Consider the following 24,209-nt stretch of genomic DNA (forward strand, 5'->3'; position numbering starts at 1 on the left):
CTGCAAAGAAAAGCTGTGAGAAACACCGGTTATGTCAGGGGGTGTGGCCTAATATGCAAATGAGTTCCTGCTGGGCTTCTTCTACAAAGAAAGCCCTGGCTGTTGCAATTCCCTCTAAGCTGTGCAATTGAGCAGCTGCTCATTAACGCAGGAAGTCCCGCTCAGCACCAACCTGGAGCCACACAGGGTCTTGCGCTGCCCTTTGCCCATGCTAAGATGACAGCAGTTCTGTTCTTCTCAGGATGTGAGGGGGATTAGAGGCCCCCTCCCCCTAAGAATCATTTCTACAGATGCTCCTCCTGCCTTTTGTACCAATGAGAAGTTGGTTTGGGAACTTGAGCAGACGTTCAGAGCAATATGTCGTCTAGCCCCAAGGCCGCTAAAGCAGAGGCCTCGGAAGCATTTCAGTTCTCTCCCTTCCAGAAGTGGCTCCCTCTTCCTCAGCGACTGCTGACAGAGAGATCCCTGGCTCAGCCTCTCACCCGCCCACCCCCTCTTGGGGAAGCCAAGTCATATCTTGATCCCAAATATAAGGGGCAGGTCTTTTGACAAAGGGTCTCAGGTGATGGGACGGGATGCCCGTGCCTTGAAAATGGGGGCATTTAGAAGGTGACCCCTTTGCTTAACCTCAGAATGCAGCTTGGGTATGGAGTGGGGGTGCATTTATTTCTGGTGTGGCTGTTGCAGCTTTCACGGGGAGGGGAGGGCCTGCCCTGGGGTCATCAGGTACCAGCCAGGGAGTGACGGGGGAAAGAGGAGTGAAAGGGAAACCCCCGGACAGGCGCGCGCACACACACAAACACACACGCACAGAGGCAGCAACCCTACCGGAAGTCCCTTCATTGCCAACCAGCGGGTGCGTGCAGGGGACTCACTCGACCCCGGCTTTTGAGCCTGCCTCTCGGCCCGTGGGGTCTGTGCGTGCGCGCGCTCGGATCGCGGCGTTCGGGGCCCGGCTCTCTGCACACGCTCAGAGGCCTGCCGCTGCCCCCTCTCCGCCGGCTCGCCACCCCCCTCGGGCCAGCCAGCCAGCCGGCCTGCCAGCTTCCTGCAGTGCCGCGGCATCATCGCCTGTGCGCGCAAGGGGTTAAGCAAGCGTGCCGGTTGGTCGGCGTGCGCTCTCCCGCTCGCTCCGGCGGCGGCGTTGGACTCGGGCTCCTGCTGCCAAGGAACCAGGCCGGCCGGCCGGCCCTGCCTCTGGCCCCCCGCTCGCCGCCGCCTTCTTCTTCGCCTCTCTCCTTCGGCGGCGTCGTCGTCGTCGCGCTCCTTCTCCTCCTCTCTCCCGCGGTGCCATGATGTGAGTATGGTGCAGCTTTCCCGCCGCCGCCGCCGCCGCTGCTGCTAGTGCCGCTGCCGCTGCGCCCCTCGCCCGCCTCCCCATCCCACCGCGCGCCCCTAGAATGTGGCTGGGCCCCACGGCGGCGGCAGCGGCGGCGGCTGGGAGCCCACGATCGGCGGCGCCATGGCCCGCTACGACGGCGGCGGCGGGAGCCAGCAGCAACAGCAGCCGGCCCTCTCGTCCAGCTGGCCGGCCTTGGGGCCCCGGCGCCGGAGCGTCTGGTACATCTACAGGTACGGTCGGAGGAGGAGGACGGAGAAGCGCTCCCGGGCTCGTGTTGGCGGCGGCGGCCTCCCAGCCCAGGCCGGTCTCTCCCACCCCCACCCCCTTCGCCCCATTCATCCCTTCGCCGCCCTCCGCAGCCCATTCACCGCCCGCGCGCCCGCCCGCCATTCATGCAGCCATTCAGCCAGCCTGCCTGCCTGCCGCCTCCCTCCCTCCCCGCTCGCTCGCTCGCGCCCTCTCCACGCACGACGCCCCCCTCGCCAGGCAGCCGGCCATTCAGCCCTGCGCGCGCCCGCCCGGCTTGACTGACGGCTGGCTGGAGGGCGGCCGGGCTGCGGGGCGGGTGGGGGGGAAAGAGCGAAGAGCCCCGAGGGACCAGAGCCCGGCCGGGCGCGTGTGTGCGTGCGATGAGCCCGAGGCGCCTGCAAGGGAGAGCTGGGGAGGATGGGGTATGTGCGCGCGCAGGAGGGGGAAATTAGCATGCCTCTCCGGGAGAGGTGTGTGTCTTGTTTGGAGAGGGCCGGCGTGTGTGGTCGCGGTGTGCGTCAGTGAGAGCTTCTGTGTGTGTGTGGTGTGTGCGCGCGCGCATGCATAGGGTGTGTTTGTGTGTGTGTGTGCTGTACAGATGCGTCTCTGCATACAGGGCAGGATTTGCTCCACGTATGCGTATATGGGACCGCTTAGAAAGCTGAGCATGGGATTGGTGCCTCCGGATGTATGCACAGCGCAGCCGGCGTGTGTGTGTGTGTGTGTGAGCGCGCGCGCGCCCTCTCTCTGGAATGGCTTTGGGTTGGGTGCAGGCATCGTTATGCATGAGAGATCTTTGAGTGTGCAAAGCGACATGGGGGTATGCTGCAAAGTGCACTGGGAAACGTCTGGGAAGGCCTGAGTCTGTCTGTGCATCTGGGGGTGTGTGTCTGTGGTTGGGCATGCATTTGGGCGCCATCCGCTGCATGCAGTTTCAGCATTGGTTAACGCTGCCGAGCTGTATTGCTCTAGCAAGATCACAGTGGCAAAGGGGTTCCTGGAAAAAGAAGCACTGGGTATATGTGTGTGCTCACCTCCCTTTCTGTGGTACATGCCTGAATTGTGCTTGTATGTATATGTACTTGTGTGTGGATTGCAACATGAATGCTATAGAGATTGCTTTAATGTTTTTGGAGGGAGAAACTCAAAGCCCAATTACCAACTACTAGGTTTGCATTAAAAAATGCTTCCTTGTGCTAGGTATGCATGTGTGTGCAAGAATATTTGTGCTGTATGTCTATGCAGAGTGTATGGGTGAAGAGTTGTCACATTTTTATAAATGTGTACATGCATGCATATTTTATCATTGCTAGGCCTTAAGTATAGTGTGTGTATGTTTTTACTGTGTATGTTTTTATCTTTGCTGTGATAGGTAAGGTATGCTTTGTGCAGGTATATATCTTTGGAGTGATCTGTATGTCTGCATACAGTAGAATGCACTGTATATTTGTGGTACATTTCAAATGAGAATTTCACATGTACTCAGATATATCCACACATACATTCCAACATGCTCATATCGTCACATGGATTCAAAAGTACATGTGAAATTCTCTTTTGAGAATTCCCACGTAATCAAGACTTTTGAATATGCACAGGTCTTTGCTGATACATATCTTTGGAGTGATCTGTGTGTCTGCATATAGTAGAATGCACTGTATATTTGTGGTACATTTCAAATGAGAATTTCACATGTACTTTTGAATCCATGTGACGATATGGGCATGTTGGAATGTATGTGTGGATATATCTAGTACATGTGCCAACGTAATCAAGACTTTTGAATATGCACAGGTTACTGTCTTTGCTGATACATATATGTCCTGATTAACATAAACATTTGAGCATGACATGTATGTTTTCGTGCACGGTAGCATTTATTTTACATACCTTATCCCATGAATGTACAAGCCATTCTGTAAATATTGCGTTGTTCCTAATGGTTTAAAACATCCACTTTTCTTTTTGAATTGGAAGACTGAAAATTCCAAATCCCTTTACAGTTAGCTGTGGTTTTTCAACACTGCAGTGTATATAAGACTGGTTGAGTGTTGTCCTGGATTGGGCCCTTGAGATTAGGAACCCAAAAAGAGGATGTTTCTGTAGAGAACATGTGTTAATGTTTTCCTTAGGGAAGGAAGGCTGGCCCTTCAGTTAGGAATAGCTCACTTACGATGCTGGGCTTGTGGGCCAAAGGTGCAAGGTTTGTTTTTTTTAGTTTTAAGCCATGCCATGAACTTCCTTTCAGGAATGTACTTGCAGTTGCCCTCACCATATATGGCATGAAGTTTTATGATAAGCCCTTTTCCTTTGGAAGCTGGGATGTGGAGCAAATGGAAGATTGTCTCCCTATTGCCTTCTCATCTTTGATGGTTGATTCTGTGCAGATCTCTAAAACTTCTGAGTTCTGAACCATTGCAGGGTGCTGGCAGGGCCTACAAAAAGTGCTGTGTGTGTGGTTTTATATGGGAGCATAAAGCGCCAGTGTTTGAACACAGCAGAAACGCATTATGGTCTGTCCCAGTTGGCTCCTGGGGGTTCTTTGTTTACCTAGGATTCTTGGTGTTCCCTGCAAGGGAACTGCATGAAGGAGGGAACTGGGTTGGGGGCATACTTGGCTTGTATTTTGAAAATACTTGGAGCACCATTCTGTATTAGATGGAAACTGGATTTGTATATGATGCATGCACACTGTGGCGGGCATAGATGTGAGCACACTCGAGCACGACTTTTCACTTCTGAGCATAGCATGTTCTGTAAGGGATGGTATATATTAGCTTGGCCCAGTGACGTGAATGCGCTGCATATCAAGGAGGCCACCTTCTATTGCTCTCATTAACCATCTAAGGGTGCATATAGTTGCATTGTACACACATGCCCGGGGCGTATTGCTTCCACGCGTTCATCTGCTGGGCAAACATGCTCAAAAGAGTTTGGAGTGCCTTTCCGACTGTGTCACGTAGGAGTTGTGCAGGCCTCTCCTTACACATACACAAGGGCGCATTATGCTGTGGCCATTGGGGGGTCTGCATTATATGCATTGTAAGCCTTGGTGTACATTGAAACAAGTATTGTGTATGGTAGATGTTTGCACAGCTATATGGAACACAGTTTGGCCACAGTTTTGGGCGGGCAGCAAATTCAGGAGGCTTCTTAAGCATCCCTGCTCGACATCCACAGATGGCTTGCTGCTTGCCTTTGGCTGGGCGGTTTACTCCCAGTGCAGGCCTCGTCGTTGGAATCAATAACTGATGGCCTGTGAGACAGTATACAGAACTCATGATGGGAATCTGCGCTGAGCAAAATAACATTGGGATGTGTGGATGTATGTCTGGGCACCTTTGGTGTGGTGGGGAAAGGCTATGACTCAACAATCGAGCATCTGCTTGGCATGCAGAAGGTTCCAGGTTCAATCCCCAGCATCTCTAGTTTAAAGGGTCAGGTAGTATGTTAGGTAGACGACCTCAGCCTGAGACCTTGGAGAACCACTGCCAGTCTGAGCAAACGTTACTGACCTTGATGGACCAAGGATCTGATTCGGTATAAGGCATCTTCATGTGTTGATGTGAAACGTGGTGCTGCTTTCGATTGGTGATGAGAACTGGAGGCTCGCCAGCCACATAGTCTGGTGTCTGCTGCCCTTTCCCTGAATGGTTTGTTGTGCTTTGCTGCTTCTTACAGTGCCGGTCCAAGCTGCATGGGGAAGCCTACCAAGTACTTTCATCCTCAACAGAGAAGTTCACTTATGAGCCTGGGCACTTCCTGAAACCCTTGCAGCAAACACTGCAATGTGGAGTTGCAGGGAGCAGTGAGTGTTACTAGTCGTATTTGCAGTGTTGAAGACTCATTCACCATGTGCACCTGCTATACTCGCAGCCAAGTTGTTCTCACTGGAAGAGATTGTAGGTGACATTGTTTCTGGAGGATGCGCGTCCCTGCGCGGTTCCAGGTTTGCGGTACAGTTGCCTTGGGCTCTGTATTTTCGTGGACAGTCCTATAGCTATAGGGGTCTTCGCATAGTCTTGTGCATCGCCTGTGCCGGCCTGGTGCAGTGCCGCTGAGCATGCACAGTGCATTTTACATTGCAGGACGGTTGCTTTGTGTGGCACGCTGTTATTTACCCCACGGTCCTGCTGCTTGTGATGAAGACTGAGTAGTAGGTGCTCTGTTTGAAGTGGGTGCCTATGTAACATTTTCAGCATTTTTCGGCCTGCTGCTCTGTATGGTAGATTAGCACTGTAGAATATCTTTTCAATGTGAGGCCTGCACTCTGATGGTCTCTGTGTGGGCACTGCCCAAACCCTGGATAATGAGCAATGTACAGTGTGTTCTAAAAGAACGGTATATTTATCCACTGCCCTGGCTTTATTTTTTTTCTTTTGTGCAGTGCGTGCAAGACTTCCAGTACCCAAATCCTGTGTACCCAAAAAGGTTTAGATTTGCATTGCTAAAGCTTAGTACAGCAGAGCTTCGCAGCACTTTCTGATTGTGCCAATCTTGCTTTCTTTAACAAGGCACCTTTTCAGGAACTTGCTTTGCCTTGTCCAGGTTTGTGTTGTTACAGCATGGACGACACATGTTTAGAGTATCAGGGTGTGTGTTGCAAGAATGGGGAGGAAGAGAGATTTGGAGCCAGCACTGTTGGCATTTAGCACGTGCGGTGCTGTGTTTACAGTCAGAGTAGTGCAGGCACAACATGCGCTTGTTGTTTTCTGTACATCAGGAGAGCATCTGACTTGGGAATTCCCTTTGGAATGGGTCTGGCCCCTCACATGTCCTGTTGTCTCTCTCCTTTGCAGTGACTACATCATTAAAGAGAAGACGGTGCTGCTGCAGAAGAAGGACAATGAAGGATTTGGCTTTGTGCTGAGAGGGGCCAAGGGTGAGAGGGGAAAGTGTGGACAGTGAGGATGCATGTGTGGGGATCAAGGGCCAACCATTTTATTTAGGGAAGGAGCCTAGGTCTGCACTGTCCAGCCACCCCCTCCAGTTCGCTCCCCACCGGTGCTGTCTTCTGCTTTGGAGCATCATGGTGGTCCACACTCGAGCTCCATTAGCTGGTTCTTCACTTGCTTTCACCATCCTTATATTGGAGGGGTCAAAGGGTGGGCCCAGAGAGGAAGGAATGCTGGAAACTGCTGACTCAAACAATGCCAGAATGGGATCGTGGTGGTGTAGAATGGTGTAATGCAGGAGTGTCAAACTCATTTCTTACGAGGGCTGGATCTGACATAAATGAGACCTCGTTGGACCGGGCCATGTGTGTCATAAAATGTAATGCCAGGTAGCAGAGATATAAACTTTATAAAAGACACAGGCAAACCCAATTAAAGATTTTTTTAAAAAACCCTTAAAATAAAGCATAGTTAAAAGTATTAGCAGTCATGTAATATTGTGGTCAGTGTCAAAGCAAGCTCTCCCTCCCCCCACAGTCCCTTCCCTAAAGAGGAGCCTCAGCCAGTGGGGAAAATAGGAGCTTTGCTCTGTAGCTTCTGTGCAATTGAGAAATCCTGGCAAAGCAAGCTGTGGCACAGAAAGAAGCAAGAGAGAGGGAGAAGGAAGCAGACTTGCTCGCGGGCCTGATAGGAACCCAGCTGGGGGCCTTATCTGGCCCGTGGGCCGCATGTTTGATGCCTCTGATGTAATGTCAGGCAGATGTGGAAGACTCTGGTTCAGATCTCCACTTTGCCATGGAAACTCCGCTGGTGACCATGGCGACCAGTCCATCTTTGTCAGCCTAACCTACCTTACAGGAAGGTTGTTGGGACGATAACATGACAGAGACAAGAACAGTGTCGTAAGCTGCTTTAGTTCCCCACTGGGAATAATATGTACTTCATTTCTTGCTTGAGAGTGGAGAGCTGGGGAAGAAGGCGCCGTGCGGCTCAGTTGACGAGTTTGGATAAAGGCAACCTTATGTTGGTTCCTGGGCCTGCACTAAACTAGAGGGGCAGAGTATGTGCTCTGTTTCAAAATGAGAGGTGTGTTGGGGCTCAAGTTCATTGCCCTAGACTCAGATATTAGGCCCAGAGGTGAGTGTGAAAGGGATTGGGCTGGCTGTGATTTCCCAGGGAAAAGAAGGTGCTTTTTGCATATGCTCAGAGTCACTAACTTTACTCATCCTTTGAAAGTTGCTGTTGCTTGTGGGAGGGAGGCCTTGGGTCTGAACTCTGCCCTTGTTTGGGTACACAGGGGAGTGGGCAGCAGGGGAAGGAAAATTTGGGCAAAACTAGAAAACCAGAAATCCTTCCTCCCTTTCCCTGGCCACTGCCCAGCTCCAGCTATGCCACTGACCCCCCTCTCTCCCTACAGCGCAGACCCCCATTGAGGAGTTCACACCCACCCCCGCCTTCCCTGCCCTGCAATATCTGGAGTCGGTGGATGAAGGAGGCGTGGCCTGGCGTGCGGGTCTACGGATGGGAGACTTCCTCATTGAGGTAACACTGGGGCAGGCCCGTCTGATGTCCCTTCCAAGACCTTCCTATGAAACGACATGCACATTACATGGGTACACGGGCTTACTACAGTTGCCATCTCCAGCTTGTGAGAATTCCTGAGAGGGCAGTGGTTGGGAAGAGCAGTTGGGGAAGGTGTGTGAGCTCAGCAGGGATGTAATGCCATCCAGAGCCTGATATTTCCTCTAGTGCAGGGGTGGCCAAGCCTGCTTAACATAAGAGGCAAAACGAATAAATGTCAGGTGTTTGAGAGCCACAAGACATGATCTGAGAGCAGGAAGGAAGGCAAATAGATGAGGGAGGGAGAGAGAAAGGTGGAAAGAAAGCAACTTTAAATGCATTCTCCAAGCTGCTGACTGGCTTGGCTTGGAGAAACGAGTTAGAGAGAGAAATGCCTTCTCCAAATTGGCTGTTGGGGCAGTGGGGACTTTTGAGAGCCACAAAATGTTTGTGAAAGAGCCACATGTGGCTCCTAAGCCACAGTTTGGCCACCCCTGCTCTAGCGGAACTGATCTCTGTAGTCTGGAGATCAGTTGTAATACTGGGAGGACTCCAGGCCACACATGGAGTTTGGCAACTCTGGCGCTTGCTAGGGCAGCCGCTTCGTGCTTCTGCATTTTAAAATGTAGCCATGCCATTAGCTGATTGTTCTTAATTTCCAGTTTTTGGTGCTTGCTTCAGCAGTATATATGCTAAAATTTCCAGGTTTTGGAAACTTAATTTGGTACCCACATTTTTTCCCTAGAAGAGTACAGAATAGCACAGTTGGAGAAATTTTCTTTTTATAAAAACAAAACAAAAACTAGTTTGATTTCACGTTTATAAAAACAAAACAAAAACTAGTTTGATTTCACGTTGAGTTGCACTCGCTGCAAACGTGTGGTATTTCATTGGCCTGATCCCCCCCCTCCCCTTCATCACATTAAAAACATTTGCCCACCTAGCTCAAGATTGACTTGCCACAGTTCTCCAGGGTCTGAGATCATGAAGGGTCTTTCCCAGTTTGGGTTACCTAAGATCATTAGTCCAGAAATGGCAAGAATTGAAATTGAGATTCTCTGTATGCGAAGGAAATCTCTGCTAGCTTGTGGGAGCTGAGTCAGGTCAGTTGGGCAGAGAAAGAGATACTGAGACTAGAGGGCCTTTGGGGTTAGAGGCCTACATACATTGAACATGGCAGCCCTGTCCCAATCCCTCTGTGGAATGAATTGACCTTCAGTCCTCTTCTCCAGGTCAACGGACAGAACGTGGTAAAAGTTGGTCATCGGCAGGTTGTCAACATGATTCGACAGGGTGGCAACAACTTGATGGTGAAGGTTGTTATGGTGACACGAAACCCGGAGATGGAGGAGGCCATGAGGAAGAAAGGTATCCCCAATGCATTCTGGGATACACTGTTTCTGGCTAGCTGAACATGGAGGGGAGCCCTTTAGCAGGAGTATGGTTTCCAGGGCGTACAGTTCAGAAAGGTTCTACCGTGGAGGGTTTTTTTAGGGGTGAATGGGACCTAGGGGGCTCGGAGGCAAAGGGGGGGTAGCAGGACCTTTCAGTTTGAAGATCTTGTTCTGGGTTCCTTGAGAGGCAAATGATCTCCATCGCATCCAAGAGATAAACAATAAGGTGCCTAACCTGGATAGTCCAGGCAAGCCCGATCTCATCAGATCTCGGGAGCTAAGTAGGGTCAACTCTAGCAAGCATTTGGGTGGGAGATCTCCTTGGAACACCAGCAGTCAGGACAGCTGGAGCAGGCTTTATTCAGCCACTTCTTTGGATATCCTCCAGGCTCCCAATAGGGGTCAGTCACCAGAAGTTGCCATAACTTTCAGGAACAAATGCACACAAACATACACAAAAAAACAAAAATAGCAAGAAGGAGAAAGAGAGAAAAAATAAGGCCAAGGCTGGTCTGACCCGGGTAGGCCAAGCGAGTCAGATCTCAGAAGCTAAGCAGGGTCAACTCTGGCAAGTACTTGGAAGGGAAAACCTCCTTGGAATAACAGGAGGTGGGGACAGGTTTTATTTAGCCACCTCCCTGAATATCCTCAGGGTCCCCAGTAGGCGTCGGTCACCAGTGGTCACCATGACTTCCAGGTGTTTGCACAAACACACTTACCCACACGCACGTATTAAAAAATACCCCCCAAAATAAAATTAGGCCAATGCTGATGGTGCAACTCAGGTTTAAATATATTTTATTACTCAGTAAAATATTCCTGTGCGTTTCTGTTCATCTTGCAGTAATTCAAAAGGAGCACAAGATCATATATCCCCTGAAGAACCTTGCTGGTGAAATGTGAAGGGGATTTTGGGGGGGATTTTAACTGAGCAATAAAATATATTTTACCTGATTTTGCACCATCAGCCTTAGCCTTATTTCTTATCCCCTGTGAGTCATGCAGCCCTTTCGTTTTCTTGTCTGTTGCGTTCAAGCAAAGCCAAAGCAGGCTGGTAGGCAAACAGCAGGAAAAAGTTCTGGAGAGGGGTGGGGTTCAGTGGGATGGGGGCAAGGCTGGTGATGGGATTTGGAGGATGTTAATTAGCAGGATCCCAGAGCCAAATCTCTTTTCATTTCTTTTCTTCGGAAAAACTCTAGCTGCACCACAGCAAACAAGGCGGCTACCTGCACCAGCCATCTCCCTGCGCTCCAAGTCCATGACATCTGAGCTGGAGGAAATGGGTAAGGGTGATAACATTTGTTTATTTCATCTCTCTTTAAACATCCATTCCACCCCTGAAAATCTTCAAGGTTGGGGATTGCCTGGATCATGGTGGCCTACTGATCTGTATGCGCTCTAGAGAAGGGGAGGTTGCACCAGAAACATAGCATAGCCAACAGCCATGCTAATGACCTGGCATTCATCGTTTATATCTGATGACCGTACAGCTTGCACCTGTATTTTTCTGCAGTCCTTTGCTGTTGTCCTAGCTGCCGAGAGGATATTTTTGGTCACTCAACAAATTTCGGTTCAGTCCCAAATACACGTCACTCGCTTAACGCAGAAGATGTGCAAAAAGATGAGTTGGGCTGAATCTTCTTCATGCAATGTACTTGGGCTGAATTCATCCATCACACACAGGACTTGGATTTTCTAGTTGCAGAATTTTATGGATTTTGGTACACAATACTAGCCACCTCTATAACATAGAGGGATTTTCCCTTAATAGTTCACCCCTTTCCCAAACCTACTGTCAAATTCTACATCATTTTTCTGCAGATTTACCTAGAATCAGTTGCAACAGCTGAAAGCTGGGGCGCCACAATTGTGGCAGCAGCTTCCAGAAAGCTGCAGTTGGATCAGTGGATATCCTAGGTTATCAGTGCATTCGAATATAAAAACAACCATGCTGTATCAGACCAGTGGTCCATCTAATTCAGCATCCTGCATACCACAGTAGCCAAATGACATCAGAAGGCTTGCAGGCAGGGTACAAGGCCAAAAGTTTCCCCCCATTATTGCCTCCTAGTACTTGTATTCATAGGATTACTTCTTCTGTATATGGAGATTTAATTTAGCCATTATGAATGGACCAGTACTCATGGGTGGACCAGTCCTCTATAAACTTCTGTAATCCTCTTTTAAAACCATCTAAACCAGAGGCGATTGCCATATCCTGTGACAGTGAATTCCACATGTTAATTTTTGAGTGAAAAAGAACTTCTCTTGTCTTCCTGGGGAGTAACTGAAGCGCATTGGGTTGGATGCAGCACAAAATTTCCACTTGCACTAGAGCTCTTGTTCAAGGGGAAATACAAGGAAAAGACTATGGTAGCCACTTGTGCTAAGTCAGACTTATTGTCCCCTCACTTGCATTTCCAGTTGTGCAAGATTTTGTGCAACCAATTTCCCAGCACTATAATATAGAGGGAGAGAAATGCTTTGTGTTGGAAACATCTTGCACAACTGGAACTGCACTAAGTCCATTTTCTGTTTCTTCTTGTGCATTGCTGGTTCTGAATCATTATCTGGAAAGGATTTTGAATGCCTGAAATGGTTTGGGGACACATGGAATCACATACTGGCAAATATGGTGGCGTGCAGCGCCAAAAATCCAGACAGGCAGTTTGTTCCAGATTCTTTGTTCAGTTTTGTTCTTTAAAGAAAGACCTTTAATTATGGCATGAAACAGGCAGTAGAGTTTGCAGAATTTAGAAGAACAGTATTCCTCAGAGTGTGCCTGCCTCTGCTCTTGTGGCTGAAATAAATTCAGAAAATTAAATTCACCCTTTTTTTAAAAAAATCAAAACGTGCCAAACAAATCAGATGGCAGAATTTTGGGGAGGTAGGTCGGTTGCCAGATGGGGAATGTATGAAAGCATAAGTACAGGCCTCTCAGCTCTACAAATTGTTATGGGGATGGTATGTTTTGGCTTCTGTCTCCACCAACTTTCTTTCTGTCCATCCACTGCTGCCTGGGACCCCCAAAACCTTGGCCAATCACAGTGGAGAAAGGTGAGTTCCTGCTGCCTTCCTGTCCCCCCCCCCCACCCCAATTGTTCCAGAAGTACAACTTTTGATTACAGAAGCAACACACCCCCTTCCCATTTTCTCAAAATGGAGATACAAGGGTTTCATACCTTGTTGCTTAAATGAAGGTTGTCTTAGCCAGATTCTCTGGCATGGTGCTCTTCTGTACTTGTGTCCATTAAGACACATTCTTCACATCCACAAGTTTAAGGTAGCAAGAGACAGCTCAGGAGCAGGGGCAGGTTTTTCTGTTGCAAGGTGAGCTGTGGCCCTCTCTCCCAGCCACCTTTGCTTCCAAAACACACCCAGTTCCAAATTCAATAGCTTGGATCCTATTAAGGAGCTCCATGTGCTCTGGACAATCTCTGCTGCGCAGCACACTTCCTCTTCCTTTAGCGCTTCCATTTGCATAATTGCCCATTTAAAACTGGAATTGGCACAAATGGAGGTGCCAAAGGGAGAGGAAATGTGTTGTGCACGGAACTTGATCACAGAGTTCAAGTTAACGTCACTTTTTGGGTCCTTTATTTTTTGACATGCCTTTTTAGATTATCTGACCAATTGTTTGTTTGACCCTTTAGGGGGAAACTTAATGTGAAAATAGGGACAAGGCGGCTTTGTAATTGACAGAAGCGTTAGCACCCAGTCTTGCTGGACGAGGGAAACGGGTTGTGTGGTTGAGACAGACCCCAGCCATTCAGTGCTCTGCACAGACTTTATCCAAGAAGAAGAGGTAGTAGCTTCATGGTTGGCTGGCCCATACGTCAATCGCCAGTGTGCACAGCCCCACACAAAGAGAAGCGGAGAGGTGGTTTCATGGTTGACATAAGATCCAGCCAACCAGCATTGAGTTGAGCAAGCTAGGCTTTTGCTAAAAACTCAATCCAAGAGAAAATAAGCTACTTGTGTACACATCTCAGGGAGCAAGGCTTGCACAGGAGTCTCCATGCTAAAATGTTACACATTTGTATGTACCATTTGTGGGCAAACCCCCTCGTCCATGAAACTACCCCATCACCTGATTCCTGTTGCCATGCCACAGTGGTAATGGGGTCCCAGGCCTCCTATCCAGCTGTCTGCTCCCCACACCTCAAGGTGCTAATTTATTCCCCTCTTGCTATCTCCCTCCCACTGTTCAGTCTCCCCCTGGAAGAAGAAAGCAGGTGAGTGTCGCGCATTCCTCACCCCTCCCCACATGCCCCAGCCTGCCTGCTTCTTTCTCATTGCCTCCTCTATCCCACCACCTCGTTCTGCACTCTCTTGCCAAATGCTCCCATCCACCACCACCGTTGCCACCACCACCATCCCTGTCGCCCTCTGTGTGGAGAGCTACAGCCCGTCCTCCACCCTGACAACCCATCACTGGTCCACCCACCCACCCTTGCACCCCCGTTATCCTCCCCTCCTGTTGTCTCTGCAGATTACGAGCCAGCGATGGGCCCTGACAAGAAGCGGACGGTCTATCAGATGGCTTTGAGTGAGTAAGAAAAATGGGCTTTGACTACAGAGATTGGGACACTCTCTTTGCTCTTTGAAGTCGTCCTCCAGTGGAAGTAGCTCTTTTTCTGGTTAATTATCGTATGGCACTGGTGTGGTGTCGCCAGGAGATACGAAGATTGTCTGGCAGTCTGAAACTCTAGCTCTTTTTGTGGCAAGATAGGTTTATTTGGGGGGACTGAGAGAGCTGCAACTGGCCCAAGGTCACCCAGCTGGCTTTAAGTGGAGGAGTGGGGAATCGAACCCAATTCTCCCAGATTAGAGCCCACACACTTAAACGCTACACCAAACTGGCTCTCAACTTTCTCTGGTGGAAGAACCCCTTAAGCTGGAAGAAGGCCCCATTAGGCTTCAGGAAGGCTTTAGACCTTGCTAAGTAGGATGCAGGCTGATCTAACAGCAGGGGGAATTTCCTGCAGTCAGACTGCTGGGTTCTCCAAGAGGGACAGTTGGGCATGAGGACCCCTGGATTCAATTGGCTAATATCAATTTACCCAGCATGCTCAGTGGCTGTTGGGAACACTCCTGCAGCTGTCTAAATCTGGAGAAGCTGAAGAGGTGTCAGAAGCATCAGTAAGTGGACAGTTGTAGGCCGAAAGAAGGTGAGGGAGTAATCGGGTATAGCTTGCTTCCAGAAGAACAATGGCATATTAGGATGGTGCTGGCAGATCCAAGACAGATGAGATGTTGAACCTGTGAAAGAAAGGAAAGGCTTGAGAAAGTGTCAGAAAGAAGTCAGCACTCCGTCTTTGAAGTTTTCACATCGCTTCAGACTTATTATTTCAGAATGGAGGGGTCCAGCAGTGAGACATATTTGCAGCAGAGGCATCATCTTTAGCTTCCGGAAGCTCAAACCCAGGTTCTGTGAATGCTGGGGATCCTGGGAACAAGCAGTTTCTTGCACTTCGCATAGTCTATTGAGCCAGGAGCCATTGAGAACTCCATTCCCCAGATTCCCTTGGGTGATGGATGCTGCATGCAAGTGTCCAGATTGGAGCCTCACTGCTGTAAGTCCTCCTCCCCCCCATCCCCACTCTTGCAGATGGTAACATTTTGGGGAAAGAATGCTCCCCTAGGTATGCCCCATTAGAAACTCTAGGGGGGGAAACAACCTGAGTTTTTTTCTGAGCATCTTCCACAAATGTTCAGGAAAATAGTCCTGAGCTGTGTCAGTCAAGAGGAGCGTTTGTTCTCTTTCGAGGGACAATAATGGAGCAATTCACATCATGTCCTCTTGTTTCTCTGCCTTCCCATTACAGACAAACTGGATGAGATCCTGGCTGCGGCTCAACAGACCATCAGCGTAGGGGATGGAGGTGGAGGGCTTCCATCCTTGGGGAAGTCCCGGGGTACTGCCAAGAATTATTTCTCCTCTGAGGTAGGACAGACAACCACACCCACAATAGGAGCGCTCCTCTGTCTCTGACATTTTAAAAAAGAAACACACAGAAAGGGGCAACAGGGTGGCATAACATCGTATCTTAATCCTGTTGAATGTTTCTTCTAAATAAAATGAGAAAATTCAACTTTAAAGGAAAAAAAAGTTCTGAGGGAGACTATGCTTTCTTTTCTGTCCATCCTGGGGTCAGTTTCCGTGAGACAGAATTTCATAGCATATATGATTCTGGAGACCCTGGAACTAAGCTGCACACTCTTCATATCAGAGCTGTAGTGCAGCACAGAAGGAGCTCCAGGTTTTCCCACTGCCCACATTGTTATCCTGAGGAGAAAGAGTTCAGGAAAGGAAGGATGTGGCCCATTGTGGAAGACCACACGATCTTTTGCAGAGGTCCGCTAACTACCTTTCCCTGGTCCTATTCTGTCACCACACCAAGGTTGGAAAGGCTGACACTTGTTTAATACTTTTCTAGAGCAAGAACACTTCACGCAGGAAGCCACAGCACACAAGAACATGTATGTCCATTCACTGGTTAGGTTTGGGGTCCCCACCATGTGAGCTCTGCTGAACCCTATCTAGATCTGGGTGTTGTAGGTAAGAGCTGAAGAGTGGCATAACTACCCCTCTCACAACAAGGCCCTTCAAAGAGTTGGGAACCTTCGTGTACTGTTCCCCTTCCCTCCCTGGTGCCTCCCCCTCTCAGTTGTGTTGAACCGAAGGTACTGCCTTTTGGTTGCTGGAGAAGGAGCCCTAGAAGCGCTGTGCCAAAGGAAAGTTGCGCTCACAGTATGCTGTGACCACCTGCGATGAAAGGCCTCTGGTGACCTAAAATTTTGGTTCTTGGCTATCTTTGCAAAGCCTTCAACTTGGAATTGGAAAACAGGAGGGTGTTCAAAGGCTCCCCACCCTCCTTTCACACAGGGCCCGCTAGATCCATTTTGGTATTCCATGGTACGGGGAAGGCATCTCAAGATTCTGTTTTTGTCATATCCTTTTGATAAGGAACTGCTGAGGCTGGGAGCAGGGCTTTTTCTGTAGCAGGAACTTCTTTGCATGTTAGGTCACACACCCCTGATGTAGCCAGTCCTCCTGGAGTTCACAGGGCTCTTAGTACAGGGCCTACCGTAAACTCCAGGAGGATTCACTATAGCAGGGGGTGCGGCCTAATATGCAAAGGAGTTCCTACTACAAAAAAAGCCCTGGCTGGGAGTGTGAGATAGAAGGTGTTAGATCCGTGGTTCAGATCTCACTTTGTCCCACAGCTCTCAAGGTGGCCTTCTCCTCAGCTCCTTCCATGAATTATGATCCCTCTTTCAGGATTGTTGGGCTTACAAAGCAATGTATGGACAGTAACAAAACAAACAGCGCCACAGAAATATCTATTGGTGGTATTTTGTTGTGTCTGCATATACTCGTTTGGTGTTTGTTGTCTTCCTTATTGGCGCTCTTCTTCTTCTTCCTTCAGCCCAGTTTCGAACAGCACCGCCTTGGCCAGCCCAGTTACGAGCGCCCGTCGTACCTACCAGCTAGTCATCCCCCAGGCATGATGCTCCGCCAGAAATCTATTGGTGAGACAGGGCCTGGAGAGAGAGAAAGTAGACTCCGCCATGAGACCGAAGCACAGAGGGAGAGCCAGATCTCTTTTCTGTTCTGTAGGGAGTGAAGTCCAGGGTGAAGTGGCCTAGTTAGTCATGGAACTACTGTTGTCACACAATAGTCTGGTTACTTGCAATGCTTGTCCCTTGGTGCTCACTGTGCCATTGTCCATTGCAATGTTTGTCCACTGGTGCTCGCTGTTCATGTGTGGGCAAACAGACTGATGGTGAGAAAAAGTTTCTGTGTGATAACGTTATTGTGGCCCAGGTGGAAGGTTGACAACAGAGATGCATCTGGCACAAGAATTAAGCAGGGCTTTTTTGTAGCAGGAACTCCTTTGCATATTAGGCCACACACCTCTGATGTAGCCAATCCTCCTAGAACTTACAGGGCTCTTAGTAAAGAGCCTACTATAAGCTCCTGGAGGATTGGCTACATCAGGGGTGTGTGGCCTATTATGCAAAGGAGTTCCTGCTACAAAAAAGTCCTGGAATTAAGTCTGAATGGGAAGAGCTACGAGAGAGGAACAGGCTTGGGTAGTGAGTGAAGGGATGGCACATGAAGTTGCCTTCTGCTGAGCTGGACCATCTGTGCACCATTTGCATAGTCAGTTCTGATGGCTATCTGCCCTTGAAAGTAGAAAAGGGCGTTTCCTACCGACAGTGTTCCCTCTAAGCCAGAGGTGTCAAACATTCGGCCCCAGGGCTGAATCAGGCCCCCGGAGTGCTTCTATCAGGCCCCCGAGCAACTGGCTATCATCTGCTTCCTTCTCTCTCTTTTGCTTCCTTCTGCATAACAACTTGCTTTGCCAGGCTTGCTTAATTGCACAGGAGCTACAGAGAAAAAACTCTACATTCTCCACTGGCTGAGGCTCCTCCTTTGGGGAGGAATGGGAGGGAGATAGCTTCCTTTGCCAGGCTCTCTCAATCGCACAGCAGAGCTGCTGAGTCAAGCCATTCTTCCTTCTATTGGCTGAGGCTCCCTCCCTCCTGGTCCTCTGGGGATGGAAGGAAAGAGCCAGTTCCTTCCTTTTGCCCAGTTCCCTGGATCCCACAGGAGAAATACAAAGGCAGCACTTTTAAGACCAATGAGTGCAAATGTTTTAAGCATGTTTTATGTTAAGGTTTTTTAAAAATCTTTAATTGTGTTTGTCTGTGTCCTTTATAAAGTTTATATCTCTGTTACCTAATCTTAAAATAGGTACACACATGGCCCGGCCTGGCAAAGTCTCATTTATGTCAGATCCAGCCCTCATAACAAATGAGTTCAACACCCCTGCTCTCAGCTGTTAGTGTGAGCTAGCTCACAGTTTTTTAGCCTCTGGCTTACATATGTTTGTCTTAGCTCAGGAAAAATGGCCCCAGGGCAAACTGGTTTGTGCAGTAGTTCACAACTTTAATGCAGTGGCTCACGAAGTGGAATTTCTGCTCCAAGATTCCACAGTTTAGGGGGAACATTGCCTACCACCCACCATGTAAGATCTGGAAGCGACAAGGCTAGAACTTGGGATCCTCTGCATGCAAAGCACATGCCCTCCTCTTGGGCTGTGGCCCCTCATGAAGAATTATTCCGTGACGGTAGCTTTATTTCCCTTCACAGGAGCTGCCGAGGATGAGAAGCCCTACCTCGCTCCCCCTCCCATGAAGTTTAGCCGCAGCCTTTCAGTCCCTGGTTCCGATGACATCCCCCCACCGCCTACCACCTCCCCACCTGACCCCCCGTACAGCACGCCCCCCTCAGCATCCGGACGTGTCACGCCCTCCGCTCGTTCCACCTTCAACCCCAGCACCGAAGCCAAGCTGTATTCGGCTTCCCTGCACCAGGAATCGTACGAGCCCCCCTCTCGCGCCAGCACTCGTGACAAGATTTCCCTTTACCGCCAGGAATCCGAGCAGGGGGCCGAGGGATCCACCGCCCGGGGTTGGCGAGGCCACACCCCCGACCTCCGCTACTACAACCTGCCCCCGCGAGCTACCAACACCGCCATGTATGTCCCCACCAAGCCCCTGCGCAGGAAGGGACCGCTGGTCAAACAGACCAAAGTGGAAGATGAACAGCGTCAGCAGCAGGCCGGCACCGCAGCCTCTCAGATGCAGGTGTCGTCCACTCAGCCTCCGTCATCTGCCCCGCCAGAAAAGAGCTCCATCCCCATCCCCACCATAATAATCAAAGCTCCCTCCACCAGCAGTAGCGGGCGCAGCAGCCAAGGAAGCAGCATGGAAGCGGAGAGCCAGCCCGAGCCGGCGGTGCCCGTGCCGTCTCTGCAGCTCCACAACAGTATGGATTTCACGAGCCAGTTTGGGGCAGCCTTGGTCGGCGCTGCCCGACGGGACCGCGAGTGGTACAGTGAGGCTCGCCGCAAATCGGCCCTCTTCCTCTCCACCGAGCAGCCAGACGACGAGTCCCAGCAGACCCCCACGCCCCGTCTCCGCCACTCCAAATCCATCGACGAAGGCATGTTCTCCAGCGAGCCATACATCCAGCTGAACATGGTGCCTGGCTACGGTGGTGCCAGTGGCACCGGAAGCAGCTCCGGTTACCTCCAGTCTCGCGCCGCTAAAGCGTATGGGGCCAGCACCACCAGCGCCTTCACCTCAGTGTGCTCCAGCTTCCTGCCGCAGCTCCAGCCCCATTCCACTCCTCTCATTCACCCGCTGACCGGCAAGATTTTGGATCCCAGCTCCCCCTTGGGGCTGGCGTTAGTGGCTCGCGAGCGGGCACTGAAAGAATCCCAATCCCAGCAGGAGAGCCGAGAGGAGAGGCATTCGCGTCCATCCTCGCCACGGTTTGGCGAGGCGCCGAAAACTCCCGAGTCCCCTGGCAGCTCCATCCTGCGTCTCTGGGGGACTCCGGAGCAGCAGCGGCCTGCCTCGCCCCGGAAAGAGCCGGAGAGCCCCCGGCACCACTCTCTTGATCAGCAGCCCCCAACCCCTGCCAAAGCAGCTCCCTGGGAAAAGCGGCCCGAAGAAGGAGAGAAGTTGGAGCACCACGTGCGTTTTGTGGAGAACTGCCGTCCGACAGAGGAGGAGGAGGTGGCTCATGAAAGTGGGAAAGTTGAGGTGGCTGCGCCGCCCCCACCGCCCCCACCAGAGCGAGTCACAGAGGAGAACGGGCTCCCCCTGCTTGTGTTGCCCCCTCCTGCCCCTTCCATTGATGTTGATGATGAATTTGTCTTCACGGAGCCGCTCCCGCCACCCCTCGAGTTCTCCAACAGCTTCGATAAGCCGGAGTCGCCTCCCAAAGCTGCCAATGAGCTGCCCCCAGCAGTGGCCTCCCCAGCTGCCCCCCCTGCCCCAGCCACCTTAGACTCCACCGCCTCCAGCTTGACATCCTACGACAGTGAGGTGGCCACCTTGACCCAAGCCGGAACCTCAGAAACCAAGGAAGCCCCCCACGTCAACTTTTCTTCTGTCGTGTCGTCCATCGCCATCCCCGCAGCAGAGGCCCCGGAAGCTGTGACCGACTCCGGCATCGAGGAAGTGGACAGCCGCAGCAGCAGCGACCACCACTTGGAGACCATCAGCAGCGTCTCCACGCTGTCCAGCATGTCCGGGGAAGGCACGGAACTCTTGGACACCTACATCACCTATTTGGACGGGCAGGCTTTTGGAGGGGGCGGTGGAGGGGGCAGCAGCGGGGGCGGGGCAGAGAAGAGCCTGCTGCAAACCAAGCTGCGCTCTCGGCCGTTCCCGGGTCGCTTGCCGGTGGCCACTCCCACCAGCTCCACCATCTCCGTTTCGGCATGCACCGAGAACATGTTCGCCCTCACACCAGCCCCACCCTACCACCAGCAGCCAGCCGCCGCCGAAACGGGCAAAGAGCTGCAGCGGAAATCTCCGACGCTGCCCTGGGAGGAGCCCAAGGCCTCTCCCATGTCCACCATGAAGGCCAGCATCATCAGCGAGCTGAGCACCAAGCTGCAACAGATGGGCGGCGTGTCATGGTCACGACCACCCGACGCGGTGGCTCCCTTTGGTTCCGAGAGACCCAGCTCCCTGCAGAGGCAAAGGTATTAGGTGTCCGGAGCAGGAGGAGGAGGAACAGGAAGCAGGAAGCCAGCTCCGTGCATGCTGCATCTCGTGTTTCAGTTGGGTTTGTCTCCTTTTCTCATTCTCCCGTTGATGCTTGCTTTTTTTTATGATTTATTTATTTTCTTTACCACCATTACATTGTTTGATGTGCTGGCAAGTAGAGGGGAAGGGAGCACCAATCCGACAGCACTTCATTTTTCATGCACAGATGAGGGTGGGGGCGGTACAGTGTTTTGGTACCTCCTCTTTGTGCATATACCCACCGGACCTCTGGTTTACACCTGTGCACACACGCTGACTGTTTGGTGTACGCCCCCCGTTGCAGGCACACAGAGATCAGTGCAGATCAGCTTCCCTGCTAGGTTCACGCTTTAACCTTCCTTGGCATTTGCCTCCCAAACTGCAGAGACTATGAAGGTATGCACATGTACGTTCATGTATATAAAGTTAGCACACGCCAGGTACTCTTTGTCCCTTGTATACTTTGCTCAAACATGGGAAGCATTGGCTCAGCTTGGATCTTCCAAGTTTCCTAAGCTGAATGACAAATGCCTGGGTCAGAATCAGAAGTTGCTCATTGGCCCTTAACACAGTCAGTTGCTGTAACTGGAAGCGGAAAGCAGGCATCCCTGTGTTCTGAGGGGGAAAGGGGGAGTCAGCAATCAGCTTCCTGGCCCAATTAGGGAAATTGGCAGGAGGCATAAGGGCATCCCATGGTCAACTATTCTATATCAAGGTTGCATCCTTTACTTTGGAGACCTCTGTACCAGACCAAGCAAGGAAGTGTGGCAGTTCCCATTTTCTTTGTGGCAGTTCCCATTTTCAAAGTGATTTTTCCTGCTCCCAGAATATTGCAGATCTTTTGACCCGTGAGGCTTATCTTGAGTCCCTTAGCTTTTGTGACCTGAGAGAAGGAGCTATGCATTTCTGATTGCTCATGTCACTCTGCGATGGGCTGGTGACAAAAATAGCCTTTTTGTTCGAGCAGGTGACTTGTGACCCACCGTTGAAATGGAGCTCACCACTGTGGCCTACAAAGTCCTCGAAAGCCATTTTGTTTCTAGGCAGGTGACAAAAACATGACTTGTTGGGCTGCCACACCCTGATGGGGCTGCGCTTGGTGGTTTGGCAGACAGCAAATTGAGCAGGGCCTCACTAGAGCAAAGCATTAGACTGAGGACTTCTCTTAAAAATGGAATGCCATCTGGAGCAGTGGCCATCCAGTTCCTTGCCAGAGAATCCTTTCTGCACAGATCCATGTGCCATAGAACCACATGATCATGCATGTGAAACTGGTTTTGTCCCCTTAGTCCATCAGTTCAATATTTTTGCCCTTGTCTGGCAGCCACTCTCCAGTGTCTCAGGAAGAGAAAGGTCTTTCCAGGTTTGCCTGATATCCAGGGCATTTTTTGTAGTAGAAACTCCTTTGCATATTAGGCCACATACCCCTGATGTAGCCAATCCTCCTGGAGCTTACAGTAGAACCTGTACTAAGAACTTTCTAAGCTCTTGGAGGATTGGCTACATCAGGGGTGTGTAGCCTAATATGCAAAGGAGTTCCTGCTGCAATAAAAGCCCTGTTGACATCCATTTAAACTGCAGGTGCCAGGGACTGTATGCAAAGTGTGTGCCCTACCACTAAAGCTGTGTCCCTCGCCCCCCAAAGTCAGCATAGGCTTTCCAGTAGTTTCAGAACACAGCCCAAATCTCTAGCAGAGCTCTGTGCCTGAAATCTTTCCAGCTTGCTGTACCAGGGGCTAAACCTGAGGCTGAATCTTCTTGCAGTATATGCTCTCGTCACCGAGTTACACATCTGTACATGTTTAGCGCAGAGTTCTGTAGGGTGTATTCTCACGTATGCTCTAAATGTACCCAGGGGCTTGGAGGGGTCTCAGGGGCTTGCCAGCAACTCTCAGAAATTAAGAATAAGCTCTAAAATACCTCCCAGGATTTCCCTGCAGCTGCTCATTGCAGGGGAGAATTAATGGCAGACAGATCTGCCTATAAGGGAAGTTGTGCATGAGCATTGAGGAATCCTCAATGAGCATCAGTTTCCCTGGAGCCCAACTTGAAAGCCACTGATCCAAATGGGCTGCATCCCGAGGACCTGTGTTTTGGAGGCTCCCTGGGAAAGGAGCAGTGCATTGTCCTTTTGGACCTAGAAGGTTGGGGATCAAGTTGCTATTTATTAACCTTACAAAAGTCCTATGCACAACATGCCCTTCTATTTGTACCGTGCCATTTTTGTCTTTTCCTTGCTGCAGTTGCTGCATCATGGTGACCGGCACACTCCCCCACGGTAGGCACCTTGAGCCATAGATGGTGCATGTGTACATGAGCCTCTAATGATACCCATGCTGGCAGAGAGGTGTCTGCAGTGTGGCTTCACAGTCCTCCATTCAACGCAGCCCCATTGCTGACTTTTATTTGCTCCATTCCGTCATTCATCTGTAGCCCCCATCTGTGCTGCTGGGAGAAATTGCTGCTGTTCCTCCAAGTTTAGTGGGATTGGGCAAAGAGAAGTCGGGACATCCATGACTAGCCCATGTAATCAAAGGGGTTTCTCTTTGGGCAGAGAGTTTGTGGGGTCTCCGGTGTTTTGGGGAAAGCGGATGGAGGGTATAATCTAGTCAATTGTTGGGGTGGGAGGGAGCTGTGTGTATGAAAGAGATACAGAGAGCAGTCCTAAATGCCTCTGCCAGGGCTTCTTTTGTAGCAGGAACTCCTTTGCATATCAGGCCACACCCCTCTTATGTAGCCAATCCTCCAAGAGTTTACAGGGATCTTATTACAGGGCCTACTGTAAGCTCTTGGAGGATTGGGGTACATCAAGGAGGTGTGGCCTAATATGCAAAGGAGTTCCTGCTACAAAAAAACCCCTGCTCTTCACTATGTAAGTTGCATTTTATTCACCAGGGAAAATATTATTTGGAGTGGAGCTACAGGGCTAGTGGATTTTAGCAGGAGGAATTATAATGCCTGGGCTCTCTAAGATAGAAAAATAGAGGACAGGAAGCTAGAAGCAACTGCTCTGGAATGGGAGTGGGAAAGTTTGGGCAAATTAGAAGGAACATTCATGCATCGGTTGGAGCAAAAAGGGAGAAGGCAGAAATCCATTGCCTGTAGCCTTTCTTATTTTAAGATGCCACCTCCTTCTTCTTCCAAACAGCTCAA

The 24,209-nt window shown here is 50.5% G+C and overlaps 1 protein-coding gene across 5 annotated transcripts in view; it reads left to right on the forward strand.

The window, feature by feature from the left end:
• SHANK1 (SH3 and multiple ankyrin repeat domains 1) overlaps positions 1-24,209 on the forward strand; it is a 112,128-nt gene that overhangs the window by 82,158 nt on the left and 5,761 nt on the right. For 2 of the 5 annotated variants that reach the window (XM_060255691.1, XM_060255693.1), the window contains 9 exons: positions 6,391-6,473; positions 7,904-8,028; positions 9,279-9,414; positions 10,640-10,723; positions 13,652-13,675; positions 13,933-13,989; positions 15,269-15,387; positions 16,874-16,976; positions 18,604-21,013. In XM_060255691.1, the coding sequence (XP_060111674.1) occupies positions 6,391-6,473; positions 7,904-8,028; positions 9,279-9,414; positions 10,640-10,723; positions 13,652-13,675; positions 13,933-13,989; positions 15,269-15,387; positions 16,874-16,976; positions 18,604-21,013 (3,141 nt within the window). Of the gene's footprint in view, positions 1-6,390; positions 6,474-7,903; positions 8,029-9,278; positions 9,415-10,639; positions 10,724-13,651; positions 13,676-13,932; positions 13,990-15,268; positions 15,388-16,873; positions 16,977-18,603; positions 21,097-24,209 lie in introns of all 5 variants that reach the window. The other 3 variants (XR_009556228.1, XR_009556229.1, XM_060255692.1) reach the window with 3 other exon arrangements.

The sequence above is a fragment of the Heteronotia binoei genome, chromosome 15, assembly GCF_032191835.1.
Source record: "Heteronotia binoei isolate CCM8104 ecotype False Entrance Well chromosome 15, APGP_CSIRO_Hbin_v1, whole genome shotgun sequence".
In the NCBI taxonomy this organism is placed as follows: Eukaryota; Metazoa; Chordata; class Lepidosauria; order Squamata; family Gekkonidae; genus Heteronotia; species Heteronotia binoei.